This window comes from Oncorhynchus tshawytscha, linkage group LG13, assembly GCF_018296145.1.
Source record: "Oncorhynchus tshawytscha isolate Ot180627B linkage group LG13, Otsh_v2.0, whole genome shotgun sequence".
Classification (NCBI taxonomy): Eukaryota; Metazoa; Chordata; class Actinopteri; order Salmoniformes; family Salmonidae; genus Oncorhynchus; species Oncorhynchus tshawytscha.
Window position 1 is genome coordinate 68,058,834 of NC_056441.1, and position 22,523 is coordinate 68,081,356.

Here is a 22,523-nt window from a genome sequence, read left to right on the forward strand (position 1 = left end):
CGTGGAAGGCGTTCATCATGTTTATTAATGTGAACCAGCAACAAACAAAGAGTAACAAAACATCCAGCTTTGTAAGGCTCAAAAGCAACAATACCAAATCAAGATCCCACAAACAACAGGTGGGAAAAGGCTGCCTAAATATGATCCCCAATCAGAGACAACGAATGACAGCTGCCTCTGATTGGAAACCATACTAGGCCAACCTAGAAATGAAAAAACTAGAACGCACACCCTAGTCACACCCTGACCTAACCAAATAGAGAAATAAAAGGAACTCTAAGGTCAGGGCGTGACACAACTTCAGAATTTTTTTATGAAAAAAAGTATAATATTTGTATTAATATGTTGGCAAGCATTTTATAAAAGCAATAAGGCCCTCGAACCAGCGACGATCGTGTGATAACTCCCTACTAAGGGCTGTTCTTAGGCCTGAGGTGATAATCCTTATTTGACTTATTTCGTAGTTATACACACCGTTCTACTACGAATGTTCTTTGTTTTTATACAGTGGCTTGCGAAAGTATTCACCCCTTGGCATTTTTACCCCATACAACCTGGAATTAAAATGGACTTTTGGGGGGTTTGTAACATTTGATTTACACAACATGCCTACCACTTTGAAGATGCCAAATATTTTTTCTCGTGAAACAAACAAGAAATAAGACAAAAAAACAGAAAACTTGAGCATGCATAACTATTCACCCCCCAAAGGCAATACTTTGTAGAGCCACATTTGCAGCAATTACAGCTGCACATCTCTTGGGGTATGTCTCTATAAGCTTGGCACATCTAGCCACTGGGATTTTTGCCCGTTCTTCAAGGCAATACTGCTCCAACTCCTTCAAGTTGAATGGGTTCTGCTGGTGTACAGCAATCTTTAAGTCATACCACACATTCTTAATTGATTGAGGTCTGGGCTTTGACGAGGCCATTCCAACACATTTAAATGTTTCCCCTTAAACCATTCGAGTGGTGCTTTATCAGTATGCTTAGGGTCATTGTCCTGCTGGAAGGTGAACCTTAATCATAGGCTCAAATCTCTGGAAGACTGAAACAGGTTTTCCTCAAGAATTTCCCGGTATTTAACACCATCCATCATTCCTTAAATTCTGACCAGTCTCCCAGTCCCTGCCGATGAAAAACATCCCCCATAGTATGATGCTTCCATCACCATGCTTCACTGTTGTGATGGTGTTCTCAGGGTGATGAGAGGTGTTTGGTTTGTGCCAGACATAGCGTGTTCCTTGATGGACAAAAAGCTACATTTTAGTCTCATCTGACCAGAGTACCTTCTTCCATACGTTTAGGGAGTCTCCCACATGCCTTTTGGCGAACACCAAACGTGTTTGCTTATTTATTTCTTTAATGGCTTTTTTCTGCCCACTCTTCCGTAAAGCCCAGCTCTATGGAGTGTACGACTTAAAGTGGTCCTATGGACAGATACTCCAATCTCCGCTGTGGAACTTTGCAGCTCCTTCAGGGTTATCTTTGGTCTCTTTGTTGCCTTTCTGATTAATGCCCTCCTTGCCTGGTCCGTGAGTTTTGGTGGGCAGCCCTCTCTTCGCAGGTTTGTTTTGGTGCCATATTCTTTCCATTTTTTAATCATGGATTTAATGGTGCTCCATGTTCAAAGTTTTGAATATTTTTTATAACCCAACCCTGATCTGTACTTCACAACTTTGTCCCTGACCTGTTTGGAGAGCTTATTGGGTCTTCATAGTGCCGCTTGCTTGGTGGTGCCCCTTGCTTAGTGGCGTCTCAGACTCTGGGGCCTTTCAGAACAGGTATATACAGTGCCTTGCGAAAGTATTCGGCCCCCTTGAACTTTGCGAACTTTTGCCACATTTCAGGCTTCAAACCTAAAGATATAAAACTGTATTTTTTTGTGAAGAATCAACAACAAGTGGGACACAATCATGAAGTGGAACGACATTTATTGGATAATTCAAACTTTTTTAACAAATCAAAAACTGAAAAATTGGGCGTGCAAAATTATTCAGCCCCCTTAAGTTAATACTTTGTAGCGCCACCTTTTGCTGCGATTACAGCTGTAAGTCACTTGGGGTATGTCTCTATCAGTTTTGCACATCGAGAGACTGAAATTTTTTCCCATTCCTCCTTGCAAAACAGCTCGAGCTCAGTGAGGTTGGATGGAGAGCATTTGTGAACAGCAGTTTTCAGTTCTTTCCACAGATTCTCGATTGGATTCAGGTCTGGACTTTGACTTGGCCATTCTAACACCTGGATATGTTTATTTTTGAACCATTCCATTGTAGATTTTGCTTTATGTTTTAGATCATTGTCTACTTGGAAGACAAATGTCCATCCCAGTCTCAGTTCTTTTGCAGACTCCATCAGGTTTTCTTCCAGAATGGTCCTGTATTTGGCTCCATCCATCTTCCCATCAATTGTAACCATCTTCCATGTCACTGCTAAAGAAAAGCAGGCCCAAACCATGATGCTGCCACCACCATGTTTGACAGTGGGGATGGTGTGTACAGGGTGATGAGCTGTGTTGCTTTTACGCCAAACATAACGTTTTGCATTGTTGCCAAAAAGTTCAATTTTGGTTTCATCTGACCAGAGCACCTTCTTCCACATGTTTGGTGTGTCTCCCAGGTGGCTTGTGGCAAACTTTAAACAACACTTTTTATGGATATCTTTAAGAAATGGCTTTCTTCTTGCCACTCTTCCATAAAGGCCAGATTTGTGCAATATACAACTGATTGTTGTCCTATGGACAGAGTCTCCCACCTCAGCTGTAGATTTCTGCAGTTCATCCAGAGTGATCATGGGCGTCTTGGCTGCATCTCTGATCAGTCTTCTCCTTGTATGAGCTGAAAGTTTAGAGGGACGGCCAGGTCTTGGTAGATTTGCAGTGGTCTGATACTCCTTCCATTTCAATATTATCGCTTGAACAGTGCTCCTTGGGATGTTTAAAGCTTGGGAAATCTTTTTGTATCCAAATCCGGCTTTAAACTTCTTCACAACAGTATCTCAGACCTGCCTGGTGTGTTCCTTGTTCTTCATGATGCTCTCTGCGCTTTTAACGGACCTCTGAGACTATCACAGTGCAGGTGCATTTATACGGAGACTTGATTACACACAGGTGGATTGTATTTATCATCATTAGTCATTTAGGTCAACATTGGATCATTCACAGATCCTCACTGAACTTCTGGAGAGAGTTTGCTGCACTGAAAGTAAAGGGGCTGAATAATTTTGCACGCCCAATTTTTCAGTTTTTGATTTGTTTAAAAAAATTGAAATATCCAATAAATGTCGTTCCACTTCATGATTGTGCCCCACTTGTTGTTGATTCTTCACAAAAAAATACAGTTTTATATCTTTATGTTTGAAGCCTGAAATGTGGCAAAAGGTCGCAAAGTTCAAGGGGGCCGAATACTTTCGCAAGGCACTGTATATACTGAGATCATGTGACACTTAGATTGCACACAGGTGTACTTTATTTAACTAATTATGTGACTTCTTGTAACGGTTTTCTTTAGGTGAAGTAGAGGCAGACCAAAATGCAGCGTGGTTGTTATTCATTGTACTTTAATAAAGAAACTGTACACGAATAAACTAAAAAAAAAAAAAAAAAAACGTGCGAAAACCTAAAACAGTCCTATCTGGTGCAAAACACAGAGACAGGAACAATCACTGTAGAATCACTGTAGTGCTGAGATGGCACAGGACGTGCAAGGCTAGGGAGATGCACAGGAGGCCTGGTGCGTGAGGCTGGCACAGTCTTCACCAGACCCATAGCACGCACCTCAGGATGAGTATGGAGAGCTGACCCAGGTGCCATTAAATCCCTGACACGCTCCGTCGGGCGAATGTCGTGCCTCATGCACCAAACCAGCAGCTCCCTCATATCTCTCTCCTCCAATTTCCCCATTAACTCCTTCACAGTCTCTGCTTCGCTCACCTCCAACACCAGCTCTGGTTCTGAGCTCCTCCTTGGCTCCTCACGATAAACGGTGGTGAAATCACCAAAGATGGCAAGGGACCTTGTCAGGCACGAGTCCTTGCACAGTAGCAAGGAAGTGTCGTCGGCGTACTGCGTCATCTTAACACGCAACCCACCACTTCCAGGGATCAACAAGCCTTCCACCCCTGTGTCTGCCCTAATGGCAGCCCCCAGAGGCTCCATGTACAGAACGAAGAGGAGAGCCGAGAGTGGGCACCCCTGCCTGACCCCAGACGAGAGGTCAAAACGTCACCCAAGTGACTATTTACACTAACTCGGCACCCCGCTCCGACATATAATGTACGAATCCATCCTATGAACTTCTCCCCAAATCCTAATCGACCTAACACTCTGAATAAAAAGGATCTATTCACGCGATCAAAAGCTTTCGCCTGATCTAGCGCTGCTACCATTAAAGGCAGTCCTCTATCTTCAACCCAAGCGATGGAGTCCCTGATTAACTGTAGGTTCCATCTAATAGAGCGGTCCTCTACCCCGCACGTCTGATCCTCATGGACGACGTAGGGAAGGGCTGTGCGCAACCGGTCTGCTAAAACCTTTGCAAGTAGCGTGTAATCTACACACAGCATGGTCAACGGCCGCCAGTTGCCAAGGTCTGTTACTTCCCCCTTCTTATATAAAAGTGACAGCACACCAACAGCCATTGATCCCCCCGGGACCCCCGTCTCAAGGATGGCCTTCAAGACTTCGAGGACCACTGGTCCAAGTATACCCCAAAACTTGAGATAAAACTCAGCCGGCAGCCCATCCATCCCAGGCACCTTCCCTTTTCCCATCCTCCTAAGAGCGCTCTCAACCTCTTCTAGTGAAACCTGGGCCTCCATCACTTCTCTAATGTCCTCCGGCAACCGTCTGGACAAGTGTTCTAAAAACACATTTCCCTGCTCTACATCTATTTCCCTTTCCTTAAATAAACCTTGGAAATGATCAGTTGTCACCCTGACCATATCCTCTGGTTCTACCATTTTCTTCCCTAACGCCATGCATTACCTTCCTACTCTGTCTGGCCCTAACCGACTTAAAGAACATAGCGGAACAAGTCTCATTGTGATCTAGAAAGCCACTATGCGCACACTCCAGGAAAGCTCGAGCCTTCCGCTCCTGCAACTCCCTGAGCTGCGCCTTTAGGGTTGCGGATCTCTCCCAGTCAAACGACCCGCCGAGGTTGCCTGCCTCGTACTCAAGTTCAATTAACCTTTGGATACGATCCACCTCCCTCCTCTCCTCCCTTTTTTTCCTCTTGCAATACCCTATTATAAAAGCCCTAATCCTCACCTTAACTAATTCCCACCACTCTAACACCCCCTCGCACATGGACCGGAGGCCTTCAAGCCTCCAAAAGAAACCATAAAACCTGTCAACAAAAGCCTGCTCCTCCAGCACATCCCGATCTAACTTCCAGTACCCCCTACCAAAGAGGCAGACTGGCGACCCCACCTGCAGGAGCACCCCGTCGTGATCCGAAAAGAAAACAGGCAACAGCCGCCCAGACAACTTACACAAAGACCTGGGTACAAAAATATAGTCGAGCCTCCGCTCAACCCCCCTGGAGTTGCGCCATGTAGGACCGGCCATTTTCGGAGTAGTGTGCAGACCACCATCAACCAGACCATGGCAAGCCATTAGCCTGGTGATGACGCCTGCACTGCTATCCCCCCCATACCTAAATCTGTATTAAAATCCCCCCCTATCACTAATTTCCTATTTGTGACACACAGGGGCGTCAGACAGTCCACCATCTCCCTCCTGTCTGCCACCACCTGTGGCCCATACACCACCACTAATCTAAATTTACAATCCCTTATCGTGACATCCACCCCTATAACCCTCCCCTGCATTACCACAAAAGAATCCTCCACTTTTACCTCCTTGTGCCCACACAAAATCCCTACCCCGATGAGTGCACCCCCAATACCCCAAACCGACTCCCCCTTGTCCCACTCCCTCTTAAACCTACTAACATCCCCTCCATCCCTCAGGTGAACCTCCTGTAAAAAACAAAAATCAAACCCCACACCCTCCAAATAACTAAAAACCACCCTCCTCTTAACAAAATCCCTTAAACCCCTTACATTTAAACTAACAAAAGTAAAATTAGACCCCATGAAATAATAAAAACATGTAATACACTCAAATTCTAAACCCAGACAGAAAAAAAACAAAAACAGGAGACTCACCCGATGCTCCCCTGCTCCATATCTACCGGTGAGAACACCATCCGTACTCCCGACATCCCCCCTCTTCCTCCATCTCACCAACCCAGGATGCAGGAATAGTGTTTGGCTCCGGGATGCCCTGCACCCTGGGTCTACCCCCACACTCCTCCCCCTCCCCAGTGCTGCAGCTGGTTTGGAGAAGAAAAAAAAAAAATCGGGGAGGCTGAGTCCCCAAACAAAAAAACTCCCCACCTCCACCTGTACCCAGTCCTGAGTCTTGTTAGGTGTGTCCCCACCCAACAGAAGTTGAGGGCCTGGGGAAACCAGCAGCAACCCAGAGGTTTCTCCCACCCCCATCACTCTCTTGGCCATCCCCTCCCTCTCACTGTCGGCCAATCGCACCCTCCTCTTCATTCTCTTCTTTGGTGATGGCGGCAGTGGAGAGATACCACCCTCCCCCCGCCAGCTCCTCCACCATACCCCTCATCTCTTCCACCAGGGCACTTTCCCCCCAGTCCACTTTCTCTTCCACCGTCTCCTTCTCCAACACTCCTCCCTCGCTTTCTTCTCTCTCATGCTCCTCCACTCGGTTGCCTTCTTCCGCCGCTTTTCCTGGTTCTCCTACTCCCGTGCCTTCTGTTTCCTTCTCTCTTCCATCCGCCGCTTCTTGCTCCTCCTCCTTCCTTGCGGCCTTCCCCTCTGGACCTGTACTCTGGTCATAAGGCGTGCTTCCTTCCCCTCCTCTTCTTCCCCCATCCCCCGCTCCTGCTCCCCCCCAGCCGCAGACGCATATGACCTCTGACGAGCCGGGCACCCCCGCCACAGGTGTGCTGACGAGCCACACCCATGGCACGCCTTAGGCTTGTCACAATCCCTGGCGAATATGTGGCCGTAGGCCATACAGCGCCTGCAAAATGGGGGCTGACGTGCATAAAACAACGTCCCCCTGTCAGCCCCTAGGGAGAACATAGCAGGAGGATGGAGGTAGCCACCATGTCCCTTTGGGTCCTCCCTGAGGAGGGCCTGGAAGCCTCTCCTCCCATTCCAAAACCCAAGGCAGTCTTTGAGGTGCCTTGCTGAGGACACGTTATCCATGTATCTCCCCAGAAAGGCCCTCACCTCTTCGTCCTTAACGTATGGGGTTGTAAATGTTGACAGTTACAACCCTAAAGTTGTTCTTCGCCAGGCTTGTTATTTCATAGTGGCTCATCGGCCTCTCACCTCCCACTGCTCTTGCCCTTCTCAGGATATCATCGTGTTTCTCCTCTGTATATAGTGCCACGTCGTATGCTCCCTCCAACGAGTTGCCTTGGAAACAAAACACGTCCTTCACCGTCAGCTTTAGAAACCCCATCAATATTATCCTTCCAAAAGTTTCCCGTCCTAAAGGCTCCAACTCCTTTTCCTTCCAAGCAAACCGAATCGTGTTGGCTAGCCCAATCCCAGGGACCGACCGTGTTGTTGTATTTTGCACCATCTCCGCAAGGAGAATGACGCTCGTTCTCTTCTCTTCCAAAACAAGGAAAAAAGAAAAAACCAAAGTGACTGAGCCTATCTTGTGACAACTAACACAGAGACAGGAACAATCACCCACAAACACACAGTGAAACCCAGGCTACCTAAATATGGTTCCCAATCAGAGACAATGACTAACACCTGCCTCTGATTGAGAACCATATCAGGCCAGACATAGAAATAGACAAACAAGACATCCAACATGGAATGCCCACTCAGATCACACCCTGACCAACCAAAACATAGAAACATACAAAGCAAACTATGGTCAGGGTGTGACACTTCTGAAGATAATTGGTTGCACCAGATCTTATTTAGGGGCTTCATAGCAAAGGGGGTGAATACATATGCACGTACCACTTTTCAGTTTAAATTTATTTTTAAGTTATCTTTTAAATTTCACTTCACCATTTTATACTATCTTGTGTATGTCCATTACATGAAATCCAAATAAAAATTCATTTCAATTACAGGTTGCAATGAAACAAAATAGGAAAAACGCAAAGGGGGGTGATTACTTTTGTACGGCACTGTAGCTTACAGTTTATTCACTGTTAGTCAGCACCTCTACACTAAATACTTTTTGGTGTGCGCCAGCTTATGCTTTTTATTATTATTTTTGATACTAAACTTTAAATGGAGTGTACACATCATTTGTAATTAAAAACAGAGTGGTTAAGGCTAGTAATTTAAATGGCTGATTATTCAGTTTATGGTTACCATTGTGTCATGTTGATGGTCACCTGCTCCTGTTGCTGAGGATAACCTTATCTTAACAGGCAGCAGGAGCTTTATCCTCTGCAATTGTGTAATTTAGCACATTGCGATTCGTTCCCATTGTGGTCCATTGCACTCTGGACAGTCTTTTTTCCATCCAAAATCATTTTAAGTTCTCCAAGAGGGTGAACACAGCTTTATTTGACTATTCAAAAATAACAATTTGAATATGAAATACAAGGAGTAGCTAATATCCAATGGAAATAGGATAACTTGACAACTGCTGTGTTCGAGATTATACTGTATGGTTTTGTGTTCTTGGGGGTGTAAGGTTTAGAACTTGGATTTCAGACTTTTGGTTAAACATTTATATTGAATAATGTTGTGTTCTTTTGTAAATCCTTGTAACTCCTTTTGTCACTGTCCAGTATTTGCAGGTATACCAGGTTCTATTACTGTGTTCAGTTTGATGTGTAACAGAAGGGGTATTGAGTGTTGAAAATCCCATGTTGGGCTATTAGATCTGATGTGCACATACAATACAGGCTGCAGGATGCGACTGGTCACTCTGGACAGATCTGTGTGGAAGCTATGGTAACCATGGTAAAAGCATTTACTCCCATTCTAAAGGGATTCAAATTCAATGGGTCATGGGAAACAAATGAAAACACTTCAAATGGTTGCTTACTATTTGCTAACAGGAATCAGTGTTTTTCTTTGGGGAAAAGTAAATACTAAATTGATGTGGCATGTACAAGCAGCAGTGCTTGACTTGGACCGGAGCGCTGTACCGCCACTTCAACATTTTGGGAAATTGCGTACCACCTCTATAAACCTTTTTAACGGCCTTTTGAGGAGCAACGGAAGTGAACCCTGGAACCCCAGAGATCTTCCAGTGCGTTTGTAAACAACGGCTGTTCCGTCATGGCTGAAAATAGCTAGTTGGCTAAGCTAACTTAGTCTAGTTGTTTTCTCAAGGTCAGTGTTTTTTTACCATAGCATTCGCGGGTGGGATGGTCCTTACATTTCCCAAAGAAGACTCACAGTAGGCTGCATTGCCTGCATGGATTAGTAACATTAGCAGCAGCAGGAGGTGGCAGAGCCAGGATAATGTGTAGCACACGGGTAGATTTTTTTAATCAAGTTCTACTCCTCTATTCTAGTTCAATCAAGTTCTAACCCTCTATTCTAGGTAATATCAGGTAGCTAGATACATATAAAAGGATATACAGACATCCAATATTAGTTTATTTAATGACACAAAGGTTAGCTTGATCTGCTAAAAACGACAAGTTAACTACCTAGCTAGTAGCTAAGATATCTAGCTAGCTAATGAACAAGTGTTCAGTCCCAAAGAGAGAGCTATGACAATATAAAGAGACAATTTCAACGAAATATCAAATGTTACAGTGGGGCAAAAAAGTATTTAGTCAGCCACCAATTGTGCAAGTTCTCCCACTTAAAAAGATGAGAGAGGCCTGTAATTTTCATCATAGGTACACTTCAAAAATGACAGACAAAATGAGAAAAAAAAATCCAGAAAATCACATTGTAGGATTTCTAATGAATTTATTTGCAGGTGTGTGGGAAGACAAGACAAAACAAATGGAAAATGAAAGGTGAATCGGCGATGGCTAGAAGACCGGTGACGTCGACCGCCGAACATCACCTGAAGGAGAGGGACCGAGCTCGGAGGAAAGCGTGACAACTAACCATTTACATAGGTGTTCTTTGTATGATATGAAATAAAGTGTTTAATTAACTTCTTATGGCCAAAGCCAGAGAAAATGCAGCGTGGCAAATTCAAATAAAATGATATAAAAATCAAACTTTCATTAAATCACACATGTAAGATACTAAATTAAAGCTACACTCGTTGTGAATCCAGCCAACATGTCAGATTTTAAAAAGGCTTTTCGGCGAAAGCATAAGAAGCTATTATCTGATGATAGCACAACGGTAAACAAAGAGAGTAACATATTTCAACCCTGCAGGCGCTACACAAAACGCAGAAATAAAACATAAAACATGCCTTACCTTTGATGAGCTTCTTTTGTTGGCACTCCAATATGTCCCATAAACATCACAATTGGTCCTTTTGTTCAATTAATTCCATCCATATATATCCAAAATGAAAAGAACAGCTTCCAAATTGCGCAACGTCACTACAAAATATCTCAAAAGTTGCCTGTAAACTTTGCCAAAACATTTCAAACTACTTTTGTAATACAACTTTAGGTATTTTTAAACGTTAATAATCGATCAAATTGAAGACGGGTCTATCTGTTTTCAATAGAGGACGAGAGGAAACTAACTCTACTTTTCAAGTCTTGCGCAACTCTCAACAGTGTTACCCATTTCCTAGATGGCCGTACTTCTTTATTGCACAAAGGAATAAACTCAACCAAATTTCAAAGACTGGCGACATCCAGTGGAAGCGGTAGGAACTGACAACAAGTGCCTAAGAAATATCGTTTCCCAATGAGAACTCACTGAACAGACAGAGACCTCAAAAAAGAAAGAATCTGAACGGTTAGTCCTCTGGGTTTTGCCTGCTACATAAGTTCTGTTATACTCACAGACATGGTTCAAACAGTTTTAGAAACCTCAGTGTTTTCTATCCAAATATACTAATAATATGCATATCTTATATTCTTGGCACGAGTAGCAGGAAGTTGAAATTGGGCACGCTATTTATCCAAAAGTGAAAATGCTGCCCTCTATACCTTAAGAATTTAAGCATTGTGTATTTTTTGGTTATTGAACATTCCCTGTTTGTCTGTTTTATTTGTTTGTCACTCACTCTCATTTTGTCTGATGATACTGCACAGATTTGTCCTTAATCATTGGTGTTGGTGTAACAATCCATGAATGGCTGACCTAGGATGCAACTCCTGTACACAACAGCATTTCATACCCACAAAGCAGCATCCATTATCATACCAAAACTATGATCTTGGTTGAGCTAAGATAACCATACTTTAGGTCTGGGCAGGTGAAATCACCACACGATGGCTTCTAGGGCTTTCTTACTTTGTCTTTCCTTGATTACTCACATCCTATCTCCTCACCTTTATTGTATTGCAACTGTATTGTCCCCCCTCCCTCACCTTCTTCTCCAATGGGTTTTTAGAAGAGAATGAGGAAAGGAGTCGAGGAAAGATTAATTGAGAAAGAGCCGAAGAATAGCCTAATTGACCAACAATCTCTCCCAAAACATGAATATTTGAATCTTATAACACAAATGTCTAGTTAGATACATTGCTTTGAAGTAGCCTACTTTATCCATTTGATCCCTGATTCGTTGAACGAGGGAATAATTTTAGAAAGACATAATGTTGCAATATTTTATATCAAGGGTGGGAACCATCCTCCAGGATAGCTACTGGGTATGCAGACGTTTGTTCAAGCCCTGGTATAACTACATTGTAGCCTAAACATCAGCTGCTCAACAGGACCTTGATCAGCAGACTTGGGCTGGATCAATAGCCAAGCCTGCACACCCAGGAGCTCTCCAGATGGAGGGTTGACCATATTTTGACAACATGTGACTAACAGTGCAGTTCTACTTTGTGGAGAGGTTAAGTGCCTTGATGAAGGGCACAAGGGCAGGAGATGGTAGGTCTTCATTGGATCAGACACAGCAGCCTTCCAGTGTCAATAATGCTTACTTTTTAATGTAGATTATAATAATAGTCATGGAAAATGTGTAACAGTGAATAATCAGGTCTCTATAGCATTTAGTCATTTGTGAATTTTAGTGAACATAGTCTAATGGACCGACTTGGAAAAAGACAGCACTTCTTTCATCCCAAATCAAACACTGGAATGCAGTGTAGCTGTCACGGTCGTCATAAAGAGGAGACCAAGGCGCAGCGTGGTAAGCGAACATAACTCTTTAATAAAAGAGAGGACACTGAACAGAACTAAACAAACCGTGAAGCAATATGGCTAGTGCAGCACAGGCAACTAAACATAGAATAACAACCCACAAAATAACCAAGGCATATGGCTACCTAAATATTGTTCCCGATCAGAGACAACGATAAACAGCTGCCTCTGATTGAGAACCAATCTAGGCAACCATAGACATATAAACACCTAGACTAGAAAAACCCTATGACATACAAAAACCCCTAGACATACAAAAAACCCTAGACAATACAAAAACTAAACAAACCACCCATGTCACACCCTGACCTAACCAAATAATAAAGAAAACAAAGATAACTAAGGTCAGGGCGTGACAGTATTGTCTGTAGAGATAGCATACTCTGCTGCTTTTGTTGGGGAGATCCCCTGATGCTGCAATGGAGGTGATTCATTTAATGTAAAATTGCTCAGGACAGTTGAGTACTTTGTTTATTGTTTACGTATGGGGTTAAGGCTTTTTACCAGTAAATCTAGCAGATTCAGTTTGTTAATTGCCGTCCTTTAGCCTCCAGTCTAGGTGTTTTATTAGTTATATGGCTCTGCTATGTCATTTCCTTTCCTAACCACCCCCTAACCCCGACCTGAACTCTGAAAAGGCTGAAATGTGAGTGCTGTTGATGGCTAGCTGAGCAACACCTTGTAGTCAGTTGCTCCATGATGTTGTGTCTTTAAACTAATCATGTAAATTGAATTAACTAGGAAGTCGGGGCACCACAGAAGTTCAGATTACAAAGTTATACTTTTCCAAATATAACTCTTCAGATATTTTAATATCTGATCAATTAGTCTTCTATTTATGAATTATTCCTTACCTCACGTCACTCAATTGAAAGTCGTAAATTGTTGGTTATCTGCACAAACCCCGCCTTTACTATAAATCATCCATACACCAATTGGCTTAATCATTTATTTGACTAACTAACTAAATAATCACAGAAATGCATAATCAAACAAACAGTAGATATTGGTTACTAACAGATTCCCTAGTGGGATAAGCCAATATGACGGCTTAGTGGACAAAGGGAAGTGGGTGTGGACTGAGAAAGTGCTGGAAAGACAAAATGGATTCATTACATAGTCTATAATTATAGACATTGAAATGCTAGTCATTCGCACATGAACGGCCGCTCATTCAAGGATAATTGCAAGTACATATTCACGGTGTATGTCATTGTTGTCTTCTCTATTGGAATCCGGTCCGTCTGCTGGAGAATTAATCCGAGTCTCTCTCTTTCTGTTTCCCTGAAGATCAAAGTATTACATGGTTAGAATGAATACTTCAGAGTACCATTCAGAAATGTTCTCATAGAATAGGTGTTTTGGCGGTTGTTGGTATTCTCGTCCAAGGGTTAAAATAATTTCTAGCTGCAGACTAGTAATTAGTATCTAAGATTTGCTCTTATTCTGTAGGGATCAATAGTCTCAGAGTTGAACCATTTCCAGATGTGAAGCCAATGTTCCACGTGGTATAGTTTTTTAGTTTTGGGCCTCAAACCTGTGCCACCTCAGTTTACACCGAGGTATGCATGGTCTTAACTATTCGCAATCACAGCTCACACTGTGGGTTTGCTTAGTCTGAAGAGGATTTCCTCAGGAGGGGTTTTTATTCGTAACAATAGAAAAGGTGGTTCCATGACGCCAGATCATTGTCTGTGCTCACGGGGACGGGCCACTTAGTTAAACTTTAAAGGGAATACAATTCTCTCACATAAAAGGTTTAACATCACATTATATCATTTCACAAATAGTTTCATACAAGAATTAGATGCAAACACCGTAATTGAGAAATGTACACATTCAGAGATATATTATGTGTGTTTCCTGTCCTTCGTGAGGTCACCAAATGAAACACATTCAACATAACTGTCCCTTAAGTGTCCACTGACCCTTCCCACATTCTCACAAGTGGACATATAGTTTCATTTTCCCATTTTGGGGATTTAGGAGTTCGGCCACATGAAATCCTTTGTTCACTCTGTGGTCTCTCTCTCTGCATGAAAAGGGGAAGAGAGTCTCCGCCAGGAATTTACGACCTGAGATAACAGAACCTGGGTGTAGGAGAGAATGAGAGAGGGGGAAGCTATGATCTACACCCAGAAAGGGCCACATCATGACAATGAGGACCTCTTTTTTCCCCTCTCTATGCCTGTGTGACAATCCCTTCCATCAGTCTCTCTCTCTCTCTCTCTCATGCTGAACTTTGCCCCTGTTTTCTCACTCTCTCATGACTTTGTCTACACAGCAACATATTGTACAGATTGGGGATGGGAAAGGATGTGAAGTAAAGTGGCTGTAAATAAGTAATTTCAAATGTTGGCTACACTTGTGCATTTCGTTAATGTGCTACAAGGTAGACTGACACCTGTCAATTAACAACCTGATAGATATTTATGAAGATGAGTTGACATTCCCCACAACAGTCAGTAAGACCTGATTTCATTTGAAAGTCAATAGATCTCGGGCTGTGTTAAATATAATTAGATTTTCCCACAGACAAGGCCTCCTGAGTGGCGCAGTGGTCAAAGGCACTGCATCGCTATGCTAGCTGTGCCATTAGAGGTCCTGGTTCGAGTCCAGGCTCTGTCGCAGCCTGCCATGACCGGGAGACCCATGGGTCGGTACACAATTGGCCCAGCGTCGTCTGAGTTAATGGAGGGTTTGGCCGGCAGGGATGTTCTTGTCCAATCGTGCACTAGCAACTCCTGTGGCAGGCTGGGTGCAATGCATGCTGACATGGTTGCCAGGTGTATGGTGTTAAGCGGGCATTGTGTCAAGAATAATTTTTGTATATATTTTTTTACTTTTACCTCTTTTTCGTGGTACCCAATTGGCAGTTACAGTCTTGTCTCATCGCTGCAACTCCCATACGGACTCGGGAGTGGTGAAGGTCGGGAGCAGTGCGGCTTGGCTGGGTTGTGTTTCGGAGGACGCACTGCTCTCGACCTTTGCCTCTCCCGAGTCATACGGGAGTTGCAGCGATGAGACAAGACTGTAACTGCCAATTGGATACCACGAAAAAGGGGTAAAGGTTTAAAATATATATATAAATATATATTTTCCTGACTGAGTAAATGACCAATAAATTCCTTTTCCTGACTGAGTAAATGACCATGTGTTTTTATATCTCTCTCTCAGTGAGCGCTATGGATACTGTTATCGGCCTGTATGGAGAGACCGTTGAGGTGCCATGCAACAATGGAGCCCCCAAACCAAAGGACCTGTTCATAACAAAATGGAAATACGTAAGTTGTTGATATACACTGAGTATACAAAACATTAGGAACACCTTCCTAATATTGAGTTTCCCCCTCTTGCCCTCAGACCAGCCTCAATTCATCAGGGCATGGACACTGCAAGGTATCCCACAGGGATGCTGGCCATTGTTTACTCCAATGCTTCTCACAGTCGTATCAGGTTGGCTGGATATCCTTTGGGTGGTGGACCATTCTTGATACACAATCCATCCACCTGACAGGCGTGGCATATCAATAAACGTATTAACCTCTCTAGGGTACGTGGGACGCTAACGTCCCACCTGACCAACATTCAGTGAAAGTGCAGGGCGCCAAATTCAAACGACAGAGATCTCATAATTAAAATTCCTCAAACATACATGTATTATACACCATTTTAAAGATGAACATGTTGTTAATCCCACCACAGTGTCCGATTTCAAAAAGGCTTTACGACAAAAGCATACCATGCGATTATGTTAGGTCTGCACCTAGACACAAAAAACACAGCCATTTTTCCAGCCAAAGAGAGGAATCACAAAAAGCAGAAATATAAATAAAATGAATCACTAACCTTTGATGATCTTCATCAGATGGCACTCATAGGACTTAATGTTACACAATACATGTATGTTTTGTTCAATAAAGTTCATATTTATATCCAAAAATCTCTGTTTACGTTGGCGCTTTGTTATGTTTTGCCTCTAAAACATCCGGTGACAAAACATCCAGTGAAAGTGCAGAGAGCTACGTCAATTTACAGAAATACTCATCATAAATGTTGATGAAAATACAACTGTTATACATGGAATTAAAGATATACTTCTCCTTAATGCAACCGCTGTGTCAGATTTCAAAAAAGCTTTATGGAAATAGCACACCATGGAATAATCTGAGTACAGCGCTCAGAGACCAAAACAAGCAATACAGATACCCGCCATGTTATGGAGTCAACAAAAGTCAGAATTAGCATTATAATTATTCACTTACCTTTGATGATCTTAATCAGAATGCACTCCCAGGAATCCCAGTTCCACAATAAATGTTAGTTTTGTTCGAAAAAGTCCATCATTATGTTCAAATACCTCCTTTTTGTTTGCGCATTTAGTACAGTAATCCAAATGCGCAGGCACTAGGTCCAGACAAAGTAAAAAAGTTATATTACAGTTCGTAGAAACATGTCAAACGATGTATATAATCAATCTTTAGGATGTTTTTATCATAAATCTTCAATAATGTTTCAACCGGAGAATTCCTTTGTCTTTAGAAATGAAAGGGAAAGGAGCTAACTCTCACGGGCTCCCGCCTGACTGAGCACATGGCTTTCTGGCAGACCCATGACTCAATCAGCTCTCATTCTCTCCCACTTCCCAGTAGAAGCCTGAAACAAGGTTCTAAAGACTGTTGACATCTAGTGGAAGCCTTGGGAAGTGCATTATGACCCCACATACACTGTATATTGGATAGGCTAAGACTTAAAAACCTACAAACCTCAGATTTCCCACTTCCTGGTTGGATTTATTCTCAGGTTTTTGCTTGCCATATGAGTTATGCTTTACTCACAGACATCATTCAAACAGTTTTAGAAACTTCAGTGTTTTCTATCCAAATCTACTAATAATATGCATATCCTAGCATCTGGGCCTGATTAGCAGGCAGTTTACTCTGGGCACGCTTTTCATCCGGACGTGAAAATACCACCCCCTACCACAAAGAAGTTAAACCGCATGATCATTACACAGGTGCATCTTGTGCTGGGGACAATAAAAATCCACTCCAAAATGTGCAGTTTTGTCACACGACACAATGCCACAGATGTCTCATGTTTTGTGGGACCGTGCAATTGGCATGCTGACTGCAGGAATGTCCACCAGAGCTTTTTTCCAGAGAATTTAATGTTAAGCCGCCTCCAACGTCGTTTTAGAGAATTTGGCAGTGCGTCCAACTGGCCTCACATCTGCAGACCACGTGTATGGCGTTGTGTGGGCGAGCGGTTTGCTGATGTCAACGTTGTGAACAGAGTGCCCCATGGTGGCGGTGGGGTTATGGTATGGGCAGGCATAAGCTATGGACAGCAAACACAATTGCATTTTATCAATTGCAATTTGAATGCACAAAGATACCGTGACGGGATCCTGAGGCCCATTGTCGTGCCATTCATCTGCCGCCATCACCTCATGTTTCAGCATGATGTCGCAAGGATCTGTACACAATTCCTGGAAGCTGAAAATGTCAGTTTTTCCATGGCCTGCATACTCACTAGACATGTCACCCATTGAGCTTGTTTGGCATGCTCTGAATCGACGTGTACGACAGACAGCATGTTCCAGTTCCCGCCAATATCCAGCAACTTTGCACAACCATTGATGAGGAGTGGGACAACATTCCACAGGCCACAATCAACAGCCTGATTAACTCTATATGAAGGAGATGTGTCGTGCTGCATGAGGCAAATGGTGGTCACACCAGATACTGACTGGTTTTCTGATCCACACCCCTACCTTTTATTTAAGGTATCTGTGACCAACAGATACATATCTGTATTCCCAGTCATGTGAAATCCATAGATTAGGGCCTAATGAATTTATTTAAATTGACTGATTTCCTTATGACCTGTAAATCAGTAAAATCTTTGAAATTGTTGCATGTTGCATTTATATTTTTGTTCAGTATATATGTATACACGTCCTCTTCAAGCTTTCAAACTTCCAGAGCAGCAACAGTGTAAAAATAAAGATTAGATATTCTAAAATATCTATTAATAAGTCATAAACTAAGTCTATTTAGCTCCTTCACCATTAGTGGGGGAATGATATGTTCAATGGTTTCTATACCAAGTCCTACAGTAGTACAGCTCCATTAGCTAGTTTTTTAATACCCAAACTGTTTTATATTTCCAGGACAATGGGGACCTGCTGACCCAGCTGAAAGACCAGGATGCCTCTGTCATAGCCACCAACCAGTACAAAGACCGTGTCAGCATGGCCGAAAACTCCAGCCTGCTGATTGCTGCAGCATCACTGAAGGATGAGAAGATTTTCACCTGCATGGTGGTGGCTGGGGCTGACATCTCAGAATACCCTGTCAAACTCCTTATCCACAGTGGGTACATAAGGGCAATATTGCAGCCGTACTAATGCATGCTATGGAATGGGCCTTTGAGGTACAGGTCAATGCTGTGCTGTGTGATATTATGATGGTTAGCCAGAGTGATAGTGAGTGCTTTCTGAGATGCCTACAGCTTGTTAATGTTATTAACTGTTCTACAGAGGCTCCAACCAGAGTGGAGATCACAGCCCTAGCCGCAGAGCTGGAGATTGGCAAACCAACCCAGGTAGGTTCATCATATGATTTTGCTTATGCCTACATTATATTAAGCAGGAATATCAAGGGAAATTGTTCATTGGAGATGAAGTATCTTGAGGCAAACTAAAGAAGGACGGTGCGGCTGGAATGAAAAGTGCTTTGAAGTGATCCTGATGAATTAGTAAACAGCAGAATATCCCTCCTCCAATTAAAACAACCATGGGATGGATCTAAGAGGAGGTTTAAAATGCTTTGGGCATTTCATGCTACATGGGGGGGTTCACAAATGCAGTAGATCCACCACAGATGAGAGCTAATTTGCACAGATATTTTATCAATTAAGCAACAAAAATATTGGAATTTTATTGAGCCACTTTTATAACGTAAGGATTTTCCAACCTTTCGTATGCCCTTGTGGATTGTTCTAAAATAAGATTTTTCCGCTTTTTTCCTCGCTTTGTTTTATCGTCTGCACAGCTAGGGCAGTGCAGCGCCCCTGATTCCAACCCAGCTGCCAACATCACATGGTTCAAGAACAAGAAACATCTGGTGGCGGATGGGAAAGGTACATTATTGAAGTTCTGATAGATTATTTACAAGTGGTAAACAACTGCAGGGGGCTGAAGATTGCACATTCACACATTTCACTTGTTTGGTGTGAGATTCCACAAGAACCGAGTAGTTAAATATCACCTCTCGAGCTACATATTTTCTTCAATTCTCATAAATGTGTCTGTTTCTACAGGATCCAAAATGTCAGTAACTTGGTGATCATATTATTGTTTATCTGTGTGTCGATATGCTACTCTGTAACCATACCATTTCTAATCAGTATTGTTGTTATTTTTAGGCATTATAATCAGTTCCAAAGTGAAGGTGGACGAAGTCACTGGCCTCACTACCACTTCCTCCACTCTTCAGTACACAGCTGAGAAGGGAGACACAGATGCTCTGTTCACCTGTGGGACCCTGAACGCATTGTCCTCCCCAGTCTCCTTCACTGTCACCTGTAAGTAACCAGAGAGCCACCAAACTACTCCAACTACCCAAAATAGCCCAACTACCTAAAAGGCCCCAACTAACTAGCCAAACTGCCCCAAAGACCTAAACTGCCCAAACCAACCTCAAACTCCCTCAACTACCCTTACTACCTAAACTACCCAAGATGCCCCAGCTACCTTAACTGCCTCAACTATCCTAACTGCCTGTAACTGCCCTAACCGACACAACTTCCCTAACTGCTGTCTGTCGTAGGAAGGCTATTGATCTGCTATCAGCCTCAGCAGCCAGCAGTCAGTGTATCGACAACCAGATTGATGGCTGTTTTATTTTCAAGTTATAGTACGATCATTTGTGCCTCTATGGCTCTTTTCTTGCAGCCCAGACAGACAAGAATAATGACACAATAATGACACTAATTTAAAAATGATGTGTCCATGAGTCTGTTGTGGGAGTGATTCGGAGCGTAGCGTTCGAGGAATAGCATAGTCGATGTTATTCACTCGAAATGGCCCTTTAAATAGGACCTATCAGGGCTCGGCTGTTTGAATCCTGTTTTTAAAGAAATGTTGGCAATTTGGCTGATCTGGAGCAGCATCATTGATGTTTGAAAGGAGAATTTTGTCTAGAGCCTCAGGGTGTGGCTGCCGTTCGACCAGCTCCGCCGCTGCATTCAAAAGCAGCCATTGCCACAGGAACACACTCAGAAATGGAGTGTACAGCCCTGAGGACGTCACTAGCTTGGCTAGTCTGCTTACTGAGATGGTCTTAGAAGCCCTGTCTGCCCAGGGTCACTGTGATGGTCTCAGAAGCCCTGTCTGCCCAGGGTCACTGTGTTTCAGGTCTCAGCCTGACTGTGTCCTCCTCCTCTCCGGCTCACTCTCTGTCTCTCCTCTCCATCTCTGCTGTTCTCTTGCTCCTGTTCTCTCTCTCCTGGTCTTTCTCTCTCTCCTCTCCCTACAGACCCCACAGAGAGGGTCAGTCTACATGTAATTTCTAAAGGGCCCCTTATGGAAGGAGACAACGTGACTCTGAAGTGCAAGGCCGATGGGAACCCACTTCCCACCAGCTTCAACTTCCACATTCAGGCAAGCTCTCAATGACATGACTACACTATCCTCCCACACAACCAGAAACCCCACCTGGCATATGCCCTTAGTTCCTAATCTGAACCCTTTAATTACTTGCCTTCTACTGCCATTGTCCTCTTTAACCCAGTCAAACCCTACACCTGGTCAAACTCTACATGTCTTACAGCATCCACCCTGTCTGTGAAGCGCTACATTAACCTAGACTCAAGCCAATCTGAGAGTTTCAAAATGTATCCTTATGTTCCTAAAGAGAAAGGTGGTGAAGGTGGAGAACTCTGACTCCTACACTGTGACTGATGTCACACGTGACAGCACAGGGGAATACAAGTGTTCTATCGTTGACAATGCCAAGATGGAAGACTCCAAGAACATTACCATCAATTGTAAGTCACTCTTTATCTACAGATATCTTTATCAATGTTTTAAGCTAGCTAGCATTAGTTCTTCAATTAAGTTATGTATTATCTTCAACTGAAATACTGCCAGCAATTTATTTAACAATGCTAGGCCAGCAGTGGATTCATGGGAAATACCAGCCATAATGATAGCCCATTTCCTGCTACTATAGATTGCGTTTGGAAGTGTGTGGGAAAATTACTTATCATCTAATTCATAATTCATTCTTTGTCCGGCAGTATAAAGTCATTAGGGTTATTTTCTCAAAGGGGAACATTGTCAGAGTATATTTCCGTTTGCAACCGCATCCCTCAGCAGGAAAGGACATACGGTTTGTTAGAGAGAATAGAAGCCGAGCATCTCGTCTCACGCTGTGAGGTGAAAATACTTGGAAAGCTCACGTCCTTTAATGCGTTAAATACGCTGGATCAATGCGGACGTGCTGAGGCTTCTATAGGGAGCTGAAATGGTTTTCAACAGGAGTGCTGTGGCCCCTTCTCCTCGAGGCGGTTAAGTGCCTGCTTACAGTGTGTCTTTCTCCTCCCTTCCTCCCTTTCAGACCTGGATATGAGTTTGAGCCCCTCTGAGAAGGTCATGAAGAGCGCCGGCGAAAGCTTGGCTCTGAACCTGCAGACCGATGCGTCTGGAGAACTCAGGGTGTCCTGGACTAAGGTAAGACTAAACAGTACCAAAGTTATTATAAGGCCTAGATTTATGTTTTTGGTTGGAAATGGGTGATAAAACCTTATCAAAGCAATAAGATGACTTCAGCGTGTTTTTCATAATTTAAATGAATGTGAAGGGCGCCTAGTGGTTATGAGCATTGGGCCAGTAACCAACAGATCGCTGGTTCAAATCCCTGAGCCGACTACATGAAAAATCTGTCGGTGCGTCCTTGAACAAGGCACTTAACCCTAATTGCTCCTGTAAGTCACTCTGGATAAGAGCGTTTGCTAAATGACCAAAAGGCAAATGTAATGGTTGATCTTATATCATTCCAGGACAATGGCAAGCTAGACAAAATGCCTAAGTTTGACAAGCTGACCTACTCTGATTCTGGAAAGTATGAGGTTGTGGTCACCATGGGCGCTCTCATCAAGAAAGCCTCTTTCGAGCTGGTCGTTGAAGGTAAAGACTTTGGGACATTTACTCAGTTAAGGCTTTTGTGCTGTTACTGATCACA

The 22,523-nt window shown here is 43.2% G+C and overlaps 1 protein-coding gene across 3 annotated transcripts in view; it reads left to right on the top strand.

The window, feature by feature from the left end:
- LOC112265564 (CD166 antigen homolog A) overlaps nucleotides 1–22,523 on the top strand; it is a 64,717-nt gene that overhangs the window by 36,175 nt on the left and 6,019 nt on the right. For all 3 annotated transcript variants that reach the window (XM_024442975.2, XM_024442976.2, XM_024442977.2), the window contains exons 2-10: nucleotides 15,451–15,557; nucleotides 18,449–18,650; nucleotides 18,818–18,882; nucleotides 19,332–19,419; nucleotides 19,705–19,863; nucleotides 20,817–20,941; nucleotides 21,195–21,327; nucleotides 21,900–22,012; nucleotides 22,342–22,468. In XM_024442975.2, coding sequence (XP_024298743.1) covers nucleotides 15,451–15,557; nucleotides 18,449–18,650; nucleotides 18,818–18,882; nucleotides 19,332–19,419; nucleotides 19,705–19,863; nucleotides 20,817–20,941; nucleotides 21,195–21,327; nucleotides 21,900–22,012; nucleotides 22,342–22,468 — 1,119 coding nt within the window. The remainder of the gene's footprint in view (nucleotides 1–15,450; nucleotides 15,558–18,448; nucleotides 18,651–18,817; nucleotides 18,883–19,331; nucleotides 19,420–19,704; nucleotides 19,864–20,816; nucleotides 20,942–21,194; nucleotides 21,328–21,899; nucleotides 22,013–22,341; nucleotides 22,469–22,523) is intronic.